General features: G+C 38.9%; 1 protein-coding gene across 1 annotated transcript; it reads right to left on the reverse strand.

Moving 5' to 3' along the window:
• Positions 1-14,864: 14,864 nt before the first annotated feature.
• LOC309817963 (ornithine decarboxylase-like) lies at positions 14,865-16,593 on the reverse strand (the record flags this gene model as incomplete). The annotated part of the gene is given in 3 exon segments (XM_082647255.1): positions 14,865-15,846; positions 16,194-16,518; positions 16,521-16,593. Coding segments are annotated over 3 exon segments (1,380 nt in total).
• Positions 16,594-19,689: the final 3,096 nt, after the last annotated feature.

Here is a 19,689-nt window from a genome sequence, read left to right on the forward strand (position 1 = left end):
TATTTCAAAACTTACACCCCCCTCCAGCCTATCCAGCTCCTTCAATGGCCGAGCAGGCTGCACCAGCAGTAGTTCCAACTGCTCCCCTCCCATGCCGCCAACATATACACTGCCTCCTGTTTCCCCTACCCATGGGGATCAAATAGAAGTTTCTATGGTAAACCCCGGGGCACAGGGACCTGGTTTAGTATCTAAGTATCTAAGACCCAACCGGGCACCCAATTTGGACCAGGAGCCACTTCTAGAGCAAAGCAATTTCCCTCGCCCCGATATCCTGTAAGAGGCCAGGACTCAAGTTCAATTTCCCTTGTACTTGAGGCGTCTGATTCTGATTTCCCCACAGGAGCCCCAGGTACCATTGACAGTGGGGAGGAAGTTGATTGATTTTCTAATAAATACGGGTGATCTTAAGAGGCTTGTAAATATTAAACAAAGGGAAAACAAAAGTCATCCTAGGAGAAACTTGCCTGTACCTTTGAGATACAAATGTCCTATCCGGTCTTCTCAAAAACCCTTATCTCTGCCATCTTTTTAAAATGCAAATTTTGAAAAAGAGGGTACAGCAATTTAGAACTTGACTTGTTTTCCATAATTATTAGTAGAAAGGGTTTAGCCATCTAGACAAGAGCTTGATTTGTTCCATCTGCCAGAAACCCAACTTTAATCCAAACTCTTTTGTAAACTGATGGGTTTTACATTGCTGTACCTGACTCAGGGCTGAACTTTTGAAATGAGAACTATGATGTCTCTGTTTGTACGTGTATTTGTCTTTAGATAACATTGCTGAGGTTAATCTGTAAATTAGCTCTATTTAATTGGCTTAAAGAAAAGTAATTGCTTACAAACCAAACAATTCTACCTACAAGAGAAATTAAGCTAAATGAGTTTCAGGTACACGTGAACTGGGACATATCTAGTATTAAGTAAATGCCTGGTATTAATGTTTAAGTTTGTTGATCTAATTAATATAGACATGTCTTTAGAGCCACCAACATTAAGTATAGTACTTTCACTGCACCTAGATTTAAAAAAAGTTAAATGAAATCTTGTTATATCTGTTGCAAATTTGTCAGCAAGAAACATAACTTGATATGATGAAATTTTAAATGTAAATGACATAAGAGCTTTTAGGTAAACTATAAAAATAATTATGTTCTAAAAATCATCTAAATAGTTTCTCCAGATTCTGGTAACTATTACTTGCCTCTTGGTTGTCACTAGAAATTAAGGTTTTTAAGAGTCAGGGATTCTAATTTAAATATATAATTAAAGCAACTGAAAATAATAAAACATTTCAGTATGGTAAAATATGTGTTTTCAGTAAAGATGGTATGAGGAATGGAATTACATTTTACTGGAAAGTTTTATACATGGTCAGGATTAACTAAATTTAGATTGAAGTTAACTAAGTAAATCAATTTTGTTAAGTAAGCTAATACAAGACTGGAATTTGATCTCTCTGTTAGAAGTGCTCCTTTTGATAACAGATTATAAGTTTCTATGCCCTTAGGTGATCCATATTTGTTTTCTTTTAATCATTTTGTGACTTCGGTTAAATGAATAAGTATTCTTTCACAGTGACCTACGATCCTGTTGTGTTTTAAAACATTTTTGATATTTTTAACAAACTTCCCAAATATCAAAAATCTGACCAAAGTTTTTTAGCCTCCAGCTGGCTCTGGGGCACTTCGAAAGAACATCTCAGTGAGAAATGTCAAACTACGTTTATTTGGTATGTTAAAATTACTTTAAAAACTTTGTCAAGTGATTGGAGATGAACCTTAGGTTATAGTGTATGGGTAAATGCCATTTATATAGATATACCAAAATTTATATGGAATCCTTAACATCTGATATGTCCTGATATGTTATCAATCATAATACTAGCTATCCTAAAATGGTATATCCAAGTTTCCTGCTAATTACACTGTACGCAAATCTTTAGCCATGCTGTTTTAAGTTTTGTCCTGATGCTTTTACAAAATGAGGATTTTCAAGAAGACTGATAAAAGAGGAACTTTTTAACAGATATAACTTTCTGATAGCCTTTAGAAAATCTCACTGGACTGGGTAACAAAGGACAAAACTAATGGGAAACATGATTATTTCATCCAGATGAATGGGAATTAATTACATGGGACTGAATGAACTGGTAAATATGATTTGTAACTTTATGACTTTGGGAAATATACTGGCTTTGTTGCTGAAATCTCGGCTTCTCTGTGCACCGATGCTGAACAGAAATACAGAGACACAGATTTTGGAGGAAGAGAGAGATGGCTGTTTCTACCAGGCAGAGGGGAAGACACAGCAGGCTAGCACCTCAAGAACCGTGCGCTCCTTTGGGGATCGGAGAAGATTTTATATGTGGGGCTCGCAGTCCAGGGTATATGATAAGGATCAAAGTAGTAATGGTCTTGCATTCTTCTTCCTGCATTATTTCAAAACAGTCACAGCTGGCGTCAAGCAGCCTGGTAATTGGGTCCGTTTGTCTCTGGGTTATCAGCCTGTGACTGTAAGGCCAACTGGCCCGAGGCAGGGGAACACAATCAGATTCACAGGTTGCATCAGACCGAAATTCTCCGGACCACCCAGTTCCAGGAACTGACCTGGGGACTTTGAACCCAGCCCCGCCTTTCGAGGGGCGGGACTAACGGTCCCCCAGGATACCCGAAAAGACCACCAAACAAGGAATACCCTGCGCCCTCCCAGATTCACCATACCCCTTTCCCTTCTTCCCCTATAAAGTCTTGCCCAACCCTCGCCCGGGTGCGACTTCTCGGGCCCCTTTCTCTCGGACCAGTGAACCTCGCCCGGGAGCGCTCCCTAATAAAGCTCACTTGAAGCTTTCCTCTGTTTCGCGGTGCCGTTTGTTAAGATCCGACCTTACAGTGACTTTTTTCTGAAATGCAAATACTACAAGGGGTGATTTGCTACAAGGGAGTGAAGGATGTAACTCACATAGTGTTAAAGAGTAATAGGTTAGCTTTGTGAAGTACAAATCTAGTTACAGATAGTAACAGTTAAAAAAAAAAAAAGTAGGATTAACTCTTTCAGGCCAGGCTATGTTTCTTCTCTAGCCTGTTCACTGTTAGCTTTCTTTTCCTTGTTCTCAGGAGAGGGAAAACTTCATTTCTATTATTGCTGCAACAGCTTTAATCTTTGTTTTTAGGAAAAACCTTTTCTCTTATGCTATGACCTACAACAAGTTGATAAAGTATGCCTTTGTAAACAAAGAGGAAACTTTTTATCTTTTTCTACCTGATCCTGCCAGAATTTGTCTCCAGCTGACTCTCCTGTGAACTTGATATTATGTTAACCACTGTTTTAATTTGTTCTTTGTTTCAAAATTGCTTGTGCTTTGTGTCTCCCTGCTGTACTATGTCTTTGTCAAGGTTACTGTCTACATTACTTATATCTTGTCTATTTTATAAGATTGTTGTCTCTTGCAGTACCCAGTGAATAACCAAGCCTCCAACAAAACTTCTATAGCTAACTATCTTACAGAAATAGATCACATTTATAGCATAAAATAATTGTAATAATGTGATTCTAGGTATGGGAAGAAACAACAAGGGAAAATGTCTCCTGGATCATAATTAGACAGAGGATCCAGAGAATCTTTAAATATCGATAGGGCCTAATCCGAAAATTAGCACCTGGAGTGGTATATCAAGATTTTTCACCTGAACTGGGATGAGCCTCCCAGCACCCTGGGACAAAATTTGCTCATAAAATGTCTCTCAAATATTGGTCAAATTCCTGACCAAGAGGAGAGGCTCAATCATCCGCGACTGCAGCTCTCCAACATGAGCCATTGAACCTTGAGAAAACTCAGGGAGGAGAAGAATACCTGCCGTCAGCAGCCATCAGACTGCAGCTACTCCCTGCGGTAAGCCCTGAGGAAACTCAGGATGTGAAAATACAGCATACGGCCCACAGATAGGTGTGGTGCATATCAAAGGAATTATTTCAGTGAGCCCTGACCCTTGCACTAAATTCCTTAACTTGAGATGCGGTCTCCAGGCTTGAAGCCCTCAAAATTCCTGATAAATCTCAACTTTAAGGTTGTAAATATTTTTTCAGTCTACAGATGTAAAGTAGACACTTCCAAAGCGGAACAAAAGAAAAATCTCAACATTTGGAACACTGAACCGATGGCAGAAACTCCCAGAAAGATCCATCTGACGGAACAGTTAAAACGTTGTCACCCCTTTTTCCACAAGACTGTGGCATGTACATTGACAGTGGGGAATTGTAACAGGGAAGAGCTAAATCGGACTCCATGTTCCATCTGTTTCTTTGACTTTAACCTTTGTTTTTGTTGCTTTTGTTATAATAATCATACATAATGGCCTACCTCAGGGAATACTGCCCCTCTGCCTGAATGTTAACTAAAGTGCCTCTGTTCAGCTCACAGGGAGACCATCTGACCCTGTCCACCTGTGGATGGCTGCAAGAAAGAAGAAATTAACACATCCCCTCCCTGAGGCTGGCCATTCCAGGGAATATTGCAAAATTTAAGGCCTTTTTACTTTACTGCCTCAATTCCTCCCACTCTCTGTGCTGTAAAAGAAACTGGCATCCAAACCCTGCTAAGATGGTTTTTCAAGACGCAGGGCTGCCATCGCTATCATGTTGGTCTGCCGGCTTTCCAAACAAAGTCGTATTCTTTGCCTCAACACCTCGTCTCCGATTCATTGGCCTGTTGTGTGGCGAAAGTAGTGAAATTGGACTCCGTAAAAATAGCAATTAGCAGAGACATGGAAATCAAACAACAAGGAGGGAACACATTGCACTGGTCTCAAAGGCCATCATAAAAATCACAATGAATAAATGGTTGAGAGGGCTTTGAGAAAAGGAAACCCTTTTACGGTGATGGTAAGATGTAAATGTGGAACAGCCACTATAGAGAACATTATGGAAGTGCCTTTAAAAGGTAAAAGACACCTAACGTATGATCCAGCAGTGCTATCACAAAGAGTATATGCAGAGAAAACCAGAATTCGAAAGACACATGAACCCAAGCTTGCACCGTTTACAATACTCAAGATGTGGAAACATAAAAAATGTCCATGGACCGATGAAGAGATTAAAAAAAAAAGTGATACATGTACATAGTGGTATATGACTCCGCCATGTAAAAGAATGAAATAATGCCATTTGCAGGAACGTAGATAAACCTAGAGATAATCATACTAAGTAAGTATCAGAAAGACAAATATAATATGATATAACGTATAGCTGGAATCTAAAAATGCACATGATTGAAGTAATTGAGGAAATGAGCAGACACAGGAACCTAAAAAAAAAATATGGTTACCAACTGGACAGAAGGGGTCAAGGGATAAATTAGGAGAATTAACAAATACATACTATTTCATATAAAATAGATATTCAACAGGGATCTATGTATACCAAGGAAAGGCTATCAACACTCTCTAATAAACTAAATGGGAAAAGAAGCCAAACATGCAGAGATATGTATATATGTATAACTGAAAATGGTTCTGTATCCCTACAACATACACAACACTGTATATCAATGTCACTCCAATAAAAAGAAATTAATTTATTAAAAAGTGGTAATGAGACACAAGATTTGAGTGTTTCTTCTGGCACATTCCTCTTTTTTTACAAGCCCCAAACAGGATTTCCCCTAAGGCTCTGGTTGCTGACATAAGCAGAATTGGGCCTAAAGAAATGCTGGCCTTATGACCATTTGCCACAAAAGCAACCTCAAAAAGACTGCTTATGGGCACTTAATATTCACAAGGACTTCTGGACTCTAAATGATGCCTGACATCACAAAATGTCCAGGGCTAAGTGTTCAAAAATCATTGAAAAGAGGGCAGACTTTCAAGGAGGCAATTTCAACAGGAAAATTCTACTCACACTGTTTATAAATTAAAATAGCCCAAGAACATGTTCAACACAGCAATTAGCAGAGACATGCAAATCTAAATCAAAATGAGGATTCACCTTCACCAGTTGGTAAGGCGATCATCAAAAATTGAAAATGAATAAATGACGTAGAGGGCATGGAGAAATGCAAACCCATTTATTGTACTGGTGAGATACAAATTGTAACAGCCACTATAGACAACATTATGGAAGTGCCTTCAAACCTAAAAGGAGAGTTACCATATGATCCACCATTGCTACCCTTAGGAGTATATGCAGAGAAAACCAGAATTCAAAAAGACACATGCACTCAGAGTGCACTGCAGCACCATTTACACGAGCCAAAACATGGAGGCATAAAAAATGTCCATGGCCAGGTGAACAGAAAAAGAAGAACTAATATATGTACGCAACAAAATATGACTCAGACATTTTTAAAAATTAATTAATTAATTATTTTTGGCTGCATTGGGTCTTCATTGCTGTGCGTGGGCTTTCTCTAGTTATGACGAGCAGGGGCTACTCTTTGTTGTGATGCGTGGGCTTCTCATTGCGGTGGCTTCTCTTTGCTGTGGAGCACAGGCTCTAGGCTTGTGGGCTCTAGGCTTGTGGGCTCTAGAGCACAGGCTCAGTAGTTGTGGAGCATGGGCTTAATTGCTCCACGGCATGTGGGATCTTCCTGGACCAGGGCTCAAACCCGTGCCCCCTGCATTGGCAGGCGGATTCTTAACCACTGCGCCACCAGGGAAGCCCCAGACATTTAAAAAATACATTTATTTATTTATTTTTGGCTGCATTGGGTCTTCGTTGCTATGCACGAACTCTCTCTAGTTGCGATGAGCTGGGGCTACTCTTTGTTGTGGAGCACAGGCTTCTCATTGCAGTGGCTTCTCTTGTCGCAGAGCACGGGCTCTAGGTGTGCAAGCTTCAATACTTGTGGCACCTGGGTTCAGTAGTTGTGGCTCGCGGACTCCAGAGCACAGGCTCAATAGTTGTAGCACATGGGCTTAATTGCTCCTCAGCATGTGGGATCTTCCCGGACCAGGGCTCGAACCCGTGTGCCCTGCATTGGCAGGCGGATTCTTAACAACTGCACCACCAGGGAAGTCCCTCAGACATTTAAATAAATGAAATTATGCCATTTGCAGGAACATAGAAAACCTAGAGATAATCATACTAAATAAAGTAAGTCAGAATCAGAAAGACTAATACCATATGATATCACTTATAGGTGGAATCTAAAAATACACACCATTGAACAAATAAGAGAACACATAAACTCAGGGACTCATGGACTTAGAAATCACACATATGGTTAAAAAAAAGGGCAAAAGGGGGTCAAAGGATAAATTAGGACAATGGAAATAATAAATATGCAATTTTCCAATAAAAGAGATAATCAACAAGGACCTATGTATACCAGGGAGTTCTATCAACAGTCTCTAGTAACCTATATGGGAAAAGAAGCCAAAGATGCATAGAATATATGGATATGTATAAGGGAAAACGATTCACTATAGCTACAACATACTCCATACTGTACATCAAAGTTCCACCAAGAAAAAGTAAAAATTATTCTAATTAAAAATGTGGCAATGAGACAAGATTTGGGTGTTTGTACTGTCACATTCCACTCTAAGTTAGAAGCACCAAGCGGAATTTCCCCTTAGTGTCTGGTTGCGGGCGTAACCAGAGTAGGTCCCGAGGAAATACTGACGCCTGGTGGCCATTTCCTGCAAAAGCAACCTCAAAACGCTTGCTTAGGGGCACTTTGTATTCATAACGACTTCAGGGCCCAACATGATACCTGACATCAACAAATGTCCAGGCGAAAGTGTTTGAAAATCATTGAAAAGGGGGCAGACATTCAAGAAGCCAACTGAATCAGGTAAATTCTAGGCACACGGGTATATGAAGAAAAAAAGCCTGTAAAAACACATTCAGCGTAGCAGTTAGCAGAGACATGCAAATCAAAACTACAATTAGAGATCACCTTGCACCACACTAAAATGCCATCACCAAACTTTACAGTGAATAAATGGTGGAGAGGGCATGGAGCAAAGGAAATTCTTTTATGGACCTGGTGGTAAATAAATGGCAACAGCCACTAGAGAGAACATTAAAGATGAGCCTTTAAAAGCTAAAAAGAGTGCTACCCTATGATTCTGCAGAGTTTCCCCTAAGATTATAGGCCAACAAGTCCAGAATTCGAAAAAACACATGCATCCAAGTGTGCACGGCACCACCGTTTACAATACCCAAGATGAGGAGACATACAAAATGTCCACGGACAGAAGAACAGATAAAATAGAAGTGTACACAATGGTATACAATTCCTCCATGCAAAAGCATGAAATAATGCCAATTGCAGGATCATAGATAAACCTAAAGATAATCATACTAAGTGAACTAAGTGAGATTCAGAAAGACAAATATTATATGATCTCACTTATACCTGGAATCTATACATATACATCATTGAAATAATTGAAAAACATAAACAGTCTCAGGGACTTAAGAAAAATCCAAACTTATGGTTACCTAATGCGACAGATGGGGTCAAGGGATACATTAGGACGATGAGATTCAAAATACAAAATATTTCGTGTAAACTGGATTTTCCATAAGAATCTTTGTATACCTAGGAATGGCTATCAACACTCTCTAATAACCTAAGTGGGAAAAGAAACCGAACATGTATAGATATATGTATATGTATAACTGAAAATGGCTCTGTATTCCTCTGACATAAATAATACTGTATATGAATGTTATTACAAAAAAAGAGAAATTAATCTAATTAATTAAACTGTTATAATGAGACACAAGATTTGAATGCTGGTTCTGCACGTTCGTCTCTAACTTACAAGCTCCAAACAAGATGTCCCCTAAGGCTCAGGTTGCTGGCTTAGGGAGAATTGGGTCGGAAGAAATCTTGTGCCTTAAGTACGTTTCCTGCAAAAGCAACCTCAAAAAGATGCTTCTGGGCACTTAATATTCCCAAGGACTGCTGGGCTCTAAATGGTATCTGAGATCACAAAATATCTAGACTTAAGTGTTTCATAATCAATAAAAACAGCGCCGGCTGTTGGTGGCGCAGTGGTTGAGAGTCTGCCTGCCGATGCAGGGGACATGGGTTCGTGCCCCGGTCCGGGAAGACCCCACATGCCGCGGAGTGGCTGGGCCCGTGAGCCATGGCCGCTGAGCCTGCGCGTCCGGAGCCTGTGCTCCACAACGGGAGAGGCCACAACAGTGAGAGGCCCACGTACCGCAAAAAAACAAACAAACAAACAAACAAAAAAACAAAAAACAGGGCCGACTTTCAGTGAAAGCATTTTCAACAGGTAAATTCTACTCACGCAGAATATGAATAAAAACAGCCCGTAAGCACGTGCTCAACATAGTAATTTGCAGACACGTGCAAATCAAGCTCACCACCAGGGGTCACCTTGCACCTGTCAGAAGGCCATCATCAAAAATCGACAATGAATAAATGATGTAGAGGGCATAGAGAAGTGCAAACCCTTTTATTGTGCTGTTGGGTTGCAAATTCTAACAGCCAATTTAGAGAACATTATGGAAGTGCCTTCAAACTTAAAATCAGAGCTACCATAAGACTCGCCATTGGTAACCTAAGTGTATATGAGGAGATAACCAGAATTCAAAAAGATATATGCACTCAAGTGGGCACTGCAGCACCATTTACACGAGCCAAAACATGGAGGCGCACAAAATGTCTATGGCCAAATGGACAGCTAAAGAAGAAGTGACACATGTTTGCAATGCAATATGACTCAGACATTTAAATAAGTGAAATTTTGCCATTTGCAGGAACACGGAAAACCTAGAGATAATCATACTAAATAAGGTAAATCAGAATCTTAAAATCTAATATCGTATGATATCACTTCTAGCTGGAATTGAAAAACACACACCATTGAACCAATTAGAGAACACTGAAACAGACTAAGGGACTTGGAAATCAAACAAGTGGTTACTACAAAGGACGGGAAGGGTGACAGGATTAATTAGGACGATGGAAATAACAAATATGCAGTATTTCCAATAAAAGAGGTAATCAGCAAGGACCTATGTATACCAGGCAGTTCTATCAACACTCTCTAGTAATCTATAAGGGAAAAGAAGCCGAAGATGCATACATATATGTCTATGTATAAGGGAAAAATATTTTCTATACCTACAACATACACAACATTGTCCATCAATGTTCCAAGAAAAAATAAAAATTAATCTAATTTAAAATGTGGTAATGACACACAAGATTTGGGTGTTTGTACTGTCACATTCCACTCTATGTGAGAAGCCCAAAACAGAATTTCCCCTTAGTGTCTGGTTGCCGGGGTAACCAGAGTTGGGTCCGAGGACATACTGCAGCCTAGTGGCCATTTCCCGCAAAAGCAACCTCAAAACGCTTGCTTAGGAGCACTTTGTATTGACAAGGACTGCAGGGCCCTAAATGATACCTGACATCAAAAAATGTCCATGCGAAAGTGTTCGAATGTCACTGAAAAGGATAAGACGTTCAAGAAAGCAATTGAATCAGGTAAATTCTACTCGCACGGGTATATGAAGAAAAACAGCATATAAAACATACTCAACACAGCAATTAGCATAGACATGCAAATCAAAACTACAGTGAGAGATCACCTTGCACCGGAGTAAAAGGCCATCACCAAAATTAAAAATGAATGAATGGTGGAAAGGGCATGGAGAAAAGGAAATCCTTTTATGGAGCTGGTGGGAAATAAATTGTAACAGCCACTAGAGAGAACATTTAAAGATGTGCCTTTAAAAGCTAAAAAGAGTGCTACCCTATGATCCTGAAGAGTTTCCCCTAAAATTATAGGCTGACAAGTCCAGAAGTTGAAAAAACACATGCACCCAAGCGGGCACAGCAGCATCATTTACAATAACCAAGATGTGGAGACATACAAAATGTCCATGGACAGATGAACAGATAAAAAAGAAATGATCCATGTACACAGTGGTATACAATTCCTCCATGCAAAAGAATGAAATAATGCCAATATCAGGAACATAGATAAACTTACAGATAATCATACGAAGTGAAGTAAGTGAGAATCAGTAAGACAAATATTATATGAACTCACTTATAGTTGGAATCTATAAAGACACAGCATTGAAATAATTGAAAAACATAAACAGTCTCAGAGTTAAAAAAAACCCAAACTTATGGTTACCTAATGGGACAGAAGGGGTTAAGGGATACATTACGACGATGGGATTAAAAACACAAAATATTTCGTACAACTAACTATGAACAAGAATCTATGTATACCTAGGAATGACTATCAACACTCTCTAATAACCTAAATGGGCAAAGAAGCCAAACATGTATACATGTGTGTATATGTATAACTGAAAATGGTTCTGTATCCCTACAATATACATAATACTGTATATCAATGTTATTCCAAAAACAAAAAAGAAATTATTCTAATTAATTAAACTGTCATAATGAGGCAGAAGATTTGAGTGTTTGTTCTGCACATTCCTTTCTAATTTATAAACCCCAAAGAGGATCTCCCGTAAGGCTCTCGCTGCTGGCCTAAGCAGAGTTCAGTCTGAGTAAATCCTGCGCCTCATGAACGTTTCTCGCAAAGGAACCTCAAAAAGATTTCTTATGAGCACTTAATATTCCCAAGGACTCCTGGGCTCTAAATGATACCTGACATCACAAAATGTCCAGGCTTAAGTGTTCCAAAATCATTGAAAACAGGGCCAACTTTCAAAGGAGACATTTTCAACAGGTAAATTCTACTCACACTAATTATGAGTAAAAACAGCCCATAAGCACATGCTCAACATAGCAGTTAGCAGAGACATTCAAATCATAATCACAATGAGGGATCTCCTTGCACCAGTTGGAAAGGCGATCATTGAAAATGTACAATGAATAAATGACGTAGAGGGCACGGAGAAATGCAAACCCTTTTACTGTGCTGGTGGGTTGCAAATTTTAACAGCCAATTTAGAGAACAACATGGAAGTGCTTTCAAACTTAAAATCTGAGCTACCATATGATCCGCCATTGCCACCCCTAAGAGTATATGTGCAGAAAACCAGAATTTGAAAAGACATATGCACTGAAGTGTGCACCGTAGCACCATTTACACGAGCCAAAACATGTAGGCACACAAATGTCTAGGCTGGATGAACAGATAACTGACACATGTAAGCAATGCAATAACACTCAGACATTTAAATAAATGATATTATGCCATTTGCAGGCACATTGAAAACCTAGAGATAATCATACTAAAGAAATTAAATCAGATTTTTTAAATCTAATATCATATTGCTTATAGGTGGAATAAAAAAATACACAACATTGAACTAATTAGAGAACACTGAAACAGGCTCATTGAATTGGAAAACAAACATATGGTTGCCAAAAAGGACAGAAGGGGTCAAGTGATAGATTAGGAGGATAGAATTAACAAATACACTGTATTCCAATAAAAGAGATAATCAAAAAGGACCTATGTATACCAGGGAGTTCTATCACCACTCTCTAGTAACCTACATTTGTTCTCTAAGTCTGAGTTTTTCTGTTTTTTTTGCTGGGTCCTCAGCATGAGAGATCTTAGTTCCCCAACCAGGAATCGAATCCACACTCCTTTAGAGTCTTAACCACTGGACTGTCAGAAAAGTGGTTTTGTCATACTGAGCAAAGTAAGTCAGACAGGGAAAGAGAAATATTGTATGATATCGCTTATATGCTCAATCTTAAAATAATAATAGAAATGAACTTATTTACAAAACAGAAAAGCTCACAGACTTAGAGAACAAATTTAGGGTTCTGGGAGGGATGGGTGAGTGGGAGGGTTAGTTAGGGAGCTTGGGATTGACATGTACCCACTGCTATATTTATTTATTTATATTAAAAAAAATTTTTTTTTAATTTTTCACATGCGAACATGGTTTATTTTATTTATTTATTTATTTTTGGCTATGTTGGATCTTCGTTTCTGTGCGAGGGCTTTCTCTAGTTGCAGCAAGCGGGGACCGCTCTTCATCGGGGTGCGCAGGCCTCTCACTATTGCGGCCTCTCGTTACGGAGCACAGGCTCCAGACGCGCAGGCTCAGTAGTTGTGGCTCACGGGCCTAGTTGCTCCGTGGCACGTGGGATCTTCCCAGACCAGGGCTCGAACCCATGTCCCCTGCATTGGCAGGCAGATTCTCAACCACTGTGCCACCAGGGAAGGCCCCCCACTGCTATATTTAAAATGAATAACAAACAAGGACCTACTGTATAGCACAGGGAACTCTGCTCAATATTATGTAACAACCTAAATGGAAAAGAATTTGAAAAAGAATAAATACATGTATATATATATAACTGAATCACTTGTCTGTACACCTGAAACTAACACAATATTGTTAATCAACTATACTCCAATATAAAATAAAACTTAAGATGAAGTTTATGTTAATTGTTGACAAGGACTTACAATTACTCTTTCATTATTTTCTGTTGGTTGTTGTTGTTGTAGTTCCTTTGTTTTTGTTTTTGTTTTTTTGGGTTTTTTTGATGTGGTATGAATTCACTCTTTTTTTTTTTTGCGGTACGTGGGCCTCTCACCGCTGCGGCCTCTCGCGTTGCGGAGCAAGGCTCCGGATACGCAGGCCCAGCGGCCATGGCTCACGGGCCCAGCCACTTCGCAGCACGTGGGATCCTCCCGGACTGGGGCACAAATCCGTGTCCCCTGCATCGGCAGGCGGACTCTCAACCACTGCGCCACCAGGGAAGCCCTGAATTCACTCTTTTTCTGTATCTTTTGTGTAACTACAGTGGAGTTTTTCTTAGTAGTTTCCATGAAATGTACATAAAGTATACTTAAGTTAATAATAACTAATCTTTAATTTTATAAAATAACAATTTTAGGTACATTTTATATATATTTCCTCATTATTTTATGTAAACAATATATTATCAATCTCTAGAAAAATATTTGTGTATACACATACAAATATATACAAATATGCACATATCTATATCTCTATATATATCTCTACATACAAATATACATATGTATACATATACACACGTGTACTGGAATTTTTAATTGATATAAAACATTCGCTATTATATTTAAGGAAATAGCTTGATTTTCTTCTTCAAATCTGTATTATCTATATAAGGAGTTCATGGTAATTTTTTTATATAGGCTTCTCTCATGTGTTAGATTTATTTTTATTTATTTTATACTTGTAAAATTAGAGGCTTCCTTTTTATGTACTTTGTAACTGCTTGGAATGTGTCTATATGAATTGTGTACTATATGCTTATGTTATACTCTTTACAATATTTTGTCGTCTTATTTTCTGTAACAAATTTCCATTGATTCTTGGGCTTACTAAATATACATCCATATGCTCTGCAATTGGAGATGATTTTAATCCTTTTCCAATGGTATTTTTTTTACTGATACCTCAAAGTGTTAAGTAAGTTGGGGGTTCATGTCTCCTAGTGATCTCTCTGACAATGAGAGGAAATTATTTATTATTTCTCTGTAGGTGAACTAGTGTTGAGGGTCTGTAATAATTCTTTGAGTACATATGCATGAATATCTTTTTTATTTTATTTCAAGATACTTTATTTTAAACAGGTCACAACACTAAGCTTCTGGCCCATTCTGCCAATGCACAAGCTACAAATGCTTGCTCAGCAGTTGAGGGGCATGCTTTAGTAGCATGTTTGAAAAGTGAATAAAAATCCATATAAAACAAATATTCAAATAGTTTCCATAGGAACACAGCTAAGTGTGACCCCATCGCCTAGTCTTCCACATTGTTGCATCTGTGCCAACCCTATTCACACAGACATCTCAAAACTCACAGTAATTAAGTTAAATGGTCCCCCCCAAACCCTTAAATCAAGCTAAACTCGCAGTTAACAGCTACAGGAATGGTATCTACACATTAATAGGAGCTGAAGCACAGGCTGCTGGGTGCCATTTCATTCCACTCTCCCAAGCACATGACACAGGCACAGTGCCAACATCTTGCTCCTCTATGCTGGGTGGGAAATCGTGGTTCTGGATTTGCTGCATCAGATGCCTTGTTGGCCCTGACATCACATAGTAGATGGTCGGTCTCTGGAATCCACTGAAAGTGGAAGCAGCAGCGACAGTGTAAGCACCCATGTTCTCAAAGAGCATCCAATTGCCCACATGCATCTCGGGCAAGTTACAGTGCTCAACCAGGCAATCCAGGCCATCACAGGTCTGTCCCGAGATGCTGGATGAATAATACTTCTCATCTGGTTTGGGTCTCTTCTGCAGAAGAGGCTTCACGTGTGCATTTTCGTAGAGGATGCAGTTGAATGATCCATATGCTCCATCATTCACATAATACATAAATGTCTGTTCACTTGACTCATCTTCATCATCAGAGCCTGTTTGTTCCTTTAATACGAGTTTTTTGGCAATGATATTAACTGCTAGCATGAAAGCTGATTCAACGTAGTATTTGCCCGGCTCAGCTATGATTCTCACTCCAGAGTCTGATGGAAAATACTTGTCCAACGCTGGGTTGATTACACTGGTGATCTCTTCAAATTTAAGCTTTACATCCTCAGATTCAGGAAAGCCACCACCAATATCAAGCAGATACATGTCAAAACCAACCTCAGCTCCCATGTCAAAGACACAGTGGGCATCAGAGATGGCCTTCACAAAGATCTCCAGATCAGTACAACCACCTCCCACGTGGAAGCTGACACCAATGACATCAATATCTAGCTCTTTCGCCCATTCCAAAAGAAGCCTGCTGGTTTTGAGTGTGGCATCAAATTTGACACTGAGGCGACAGACTGCTTTGGAATCATCAGTGGCAATCTGCAAAACCAACTTGGCCTTTGGATGTGCCCTGGCAACTTTCATCAACTCAACTTCACTATCAAAAGTCATCATCTCGGGCTTCCCTGGTGGCACAGTGGTTAAGAACCCGCCTGCCAATGCAGGGGACATGGGTTTGAGCCCTGGTCCGGGAAGATCCCACATGCTGCAGAGTGACTAAGCCTGTGAGCCACAACTACTGAACCTGCGTGCCACACTACTGAAGCCTGGGTGCCTAGAGCCCATGCTCCACAACAAGAGAAGTCACTGCAATGAGAAGCCCGCGCACCGCAACGAAGAGCAGCCCGCATGCAGCAACGAAGACCCAATGCAGCAAAAAATAAATAAATACATATACACATACATACATAAATTAATTAATTAATTTAAAAAACCCAAACAAACAACAAAAATGTCATCATCTGGACTCCATTATTGGCAGCGTATTTAATCTGAGACACTTGTTCACAAGGATTTGCATAGATAATCCTCTTTGGAGGCACCCCGAAACTCTGCACCAACTGGATTTCAGTCTTGCTGGCATAGTCAAATCCTGTCCCTGTGGCAGCTAGGGTCTTCACTATGGTTCTGCTATCACTGCATTTGACTACATAAAAGGGGGTGACCCGAGGAAGAGCTTTAAACCGTCTCAGATGTTTCTTTAGAATGCCTCCCAGGTCTGCAACATAGAAGGTATCCTTACCGTCAAAAGAAGAAACTTCATTTTTTGGTCCCGGATGTCCTTGGCAGTAAAGCCTTCATCCAAGAAATTGCAGTCAAACTCTTCATTACTAAAGTTGTTCATGGTTTCTTGATATCTTTCTGAAACAACAAAATGGGAAACTAAGAGATGAAATTTAAAGAAATTATGCCAGCTTTCACAAAGGCAATTGAATTCTCCAGGAATTCCAAGTCCCGCTGAAGATACGTGTGCCCTCGGTGCAGCAGTGAAAATGTTCTAACAAACGCACAATCTGCTGTACACCTTAAAGTGTCGGGCACCAAGGGCTGACCCCATGGAGATTAGACGCCGTTGCTGCCGAGCGTGCAGGACTGCCGGCCGCCCTGCCGCTGTCCCCGCTGCCTGTTAGCCGCCCGCCCAGCCACCCGCCACCTCGCTCCCTCCCATGGAGAACCACCGTCCCGAGGTGATGCCGGAGGGCTGGCAAAGGGGCGGTGGCAGCGGAGGCTGAGGGGACTGACCTCTTCTTTAATTTTATAATTATTACCTGTAGAATTCTACCATGCTCCTTTGTCTGTATCTGTCACTTTCATTACATGCCTTTCCTAAATTTATAAGCTGATTATATTAATGTATTTCCTAACAACCAAAACATTGGAGTTTTGGTGTAGAATTCACTTTATCTTGCTATAATTTTTTTTCTGAAGTTAGGTTTATTAAGGTATTATTTATATTTTTTAGTAGGTTGCCTTTTTATTTTGTTGATGTTTCCTTTGATGTATATAAGCTTTTGAGTTTGATGTCCTCCATTTTGTTATTTTGCTTTTGTTGGTTTTGATTTTTTTGTCCATTTCAAAATATCATATCCAAGACCTAGGTCAAGGAACTTACTGCCTTTATGTGTTCTTCTATGAGTTTTATGGTTTTCCATCTTCCATTCAAGTCTTTAACCCTTTTAAAGTTATTTTTTCTGTATGGTGTAAGATAGTGGTCCAGTTTCATTCTTTTGCATGTGGCTTCCCAGTTTTCCCAACATTTAATAAAAGAATTATCATATTTCTCAATTGTATATTCTTGGCTTCACTGTCATAAATTAATTACCATATATGCTTAGATTTGTTTCTGTGCTATTGTTCCCATTGATCTATGTGGGTTTTTTTTATGCCAATGCCATACTGTTTTTATGACCATAGATTTGTAATAGAATTTGAAATCTTGAAGCATGAAGCCTCCAGTTTTTTTCTTCTTTCTCATGATTTCTTTTGCTATTTGGATTCTTTTGTGGTTCTGTGCAAATTTTAAAATTGTTGCTTCTATTTCTGTGAAAAAATGTTATAGAAATTGTGATAGGGATTGCATTACACCTGTATATTACTTTGAGAAGTATGTACATTTTAATAATATTTATTCTTTTAATTAACGAGCAAATACTATCTTGACATTTATTTTGTTGTCTTCAATTTCTTTCCTTAATGTCTTGTAGTTTCCAGGATACAGGTCTTTCACTCTCTCAGTGAAATTTATTCCTAGGTGTTCTTCTCATGCCATTGTAAATGGAATTCTTTTCTTTTTTTCTTTCAGATATTTTGTTGTTACTGTACAGAAAAGCAATAGATTTTTTTATGTTGATTTGGTATCTTCCAACTTTATTGAGTTTATTTATTCTACCATTTTGGGTGTTAGTCATATATAAGATCATGTTTTCTAAAAAGAGAGAAAGCTTTACTTCTTCATTTTGGATGCATTTTTATTTCTTGATTTTGTTTCAGATTGCTCTGGCTAGGACTTCAGTACTGTATTTAATAAGAGTAGTGAGCATGGATACCGTTATCTTGTTCCTGATTATAAAAAAAAAGCTTTCAGTTTTTTTACCAATGTGTACAAATTTAGTTGTGGGTATTATACGGTTTTATTTTGAGGTATGCTCCTTCTGTTCCCAACTTGTTGAGAGTTTTTGTCACAAAAGGTGTTGAAGGGGCTTCCCTGTTGGCGCAGTGGTTGAGAGTCCGCCTGCCGATGCAGGGGACACGGGTTCGTGCCCCGGTCCGGGAAGATCCCATATGCCGCGGAGCGGCTGGGCCGGTGAGCCATGGCCGCTGAGCCTGCACGTCCAGAGCCTGTGCTCCGCAACGGGAGAGGCCGCAACAGGAGAGGCCGCAACGGGAGAGGCCGCAACAGTGAGAGGCCCACGTACCGCAAAAAAAAAAAAAAAAAAAAAAAAAAGGTGTTGAAGGTCAGTGTCTTTTTCTGCATATACTGAAAGGATGATATATTTATTCTTCACTTTATTAACATTGTATATCACAATTATCGATTTATATATATATAATTTTAACTGATTTGTATATTATACTATATGTAGATTAAATATAATATAGTGTGCCATTCTTCCGTGGCAAGAATAAATTCCATTTAATCATGGTGTATGATCTTGTTAACTTGCTGCTGAATTTGTTTAGACTTTTGTATTTATATTCATCAGACCTATCTGCCTGTAAATTTATATTCTTGTAGTGTTCTTTATCTGGCTTTGGTGTCAGAGTAACACTGTCCTCAGAAGGAGCTTGTGATTCACTCCTCAATTTTTTGGGAAGAGTTTGAGAATGATTGGAGTTAATTATCTTTTTAATGTTTGGTAGGATTCACCAGTGAAACCATCTTGTCTTGGGTTTTGTCAGGAGGTTTGTGTTCATTGTTTCAATGTCCTCATTTATTATTTGTCTGTTCTGACTTTCTATTTTTGATTCAGTCTTGGTAGTTTCCACACTTCTGGGGTTTTATTTATTTATTATAATTTATCAAATTTGTTGGTGTATAATTCTTAATGATATGATCTTATGGTCCTTTGTATTTCTTTTATGTCTCCTCTTTCATTTGTCATATTTTTTGACTTCTTTTTCTTTTTTCCTTGGTTAGTCTAGCTAAAATTTCATCAATTTCCTTTATTTTTAAAAACACCAATCTTTAGTTGCATTAAACTGTAAATCTAACAGAACTGTAAATCACAGAAGAAGAACTAAACTGTAAATCACAGAACTAAACTGTAAATCACAGAAGAAGAAATGAGAAAAAAATGATTACATGGAGAATAAACAACATATTTCTAAAAAACGAATGGGTCAATGATGAAATCAAAGAGGAAACTGAAAAATACCTTGAGACAAATGACAATGAAAACACAACCATACAAAATCTATGGGATACAGCAGAGGCAGTTCT

This window comes from Grampus griseus (genome assembly GCF_964374135.1).
Source record: "Grampus griseus genome assembly, chromosome: 2".
NCBI classification, from domain to species: Eukaryota; Metazoa; Chordata; class Mammalia; order Artiodactyla; family Delphinidae; genus Grampus; species Grampus griseus.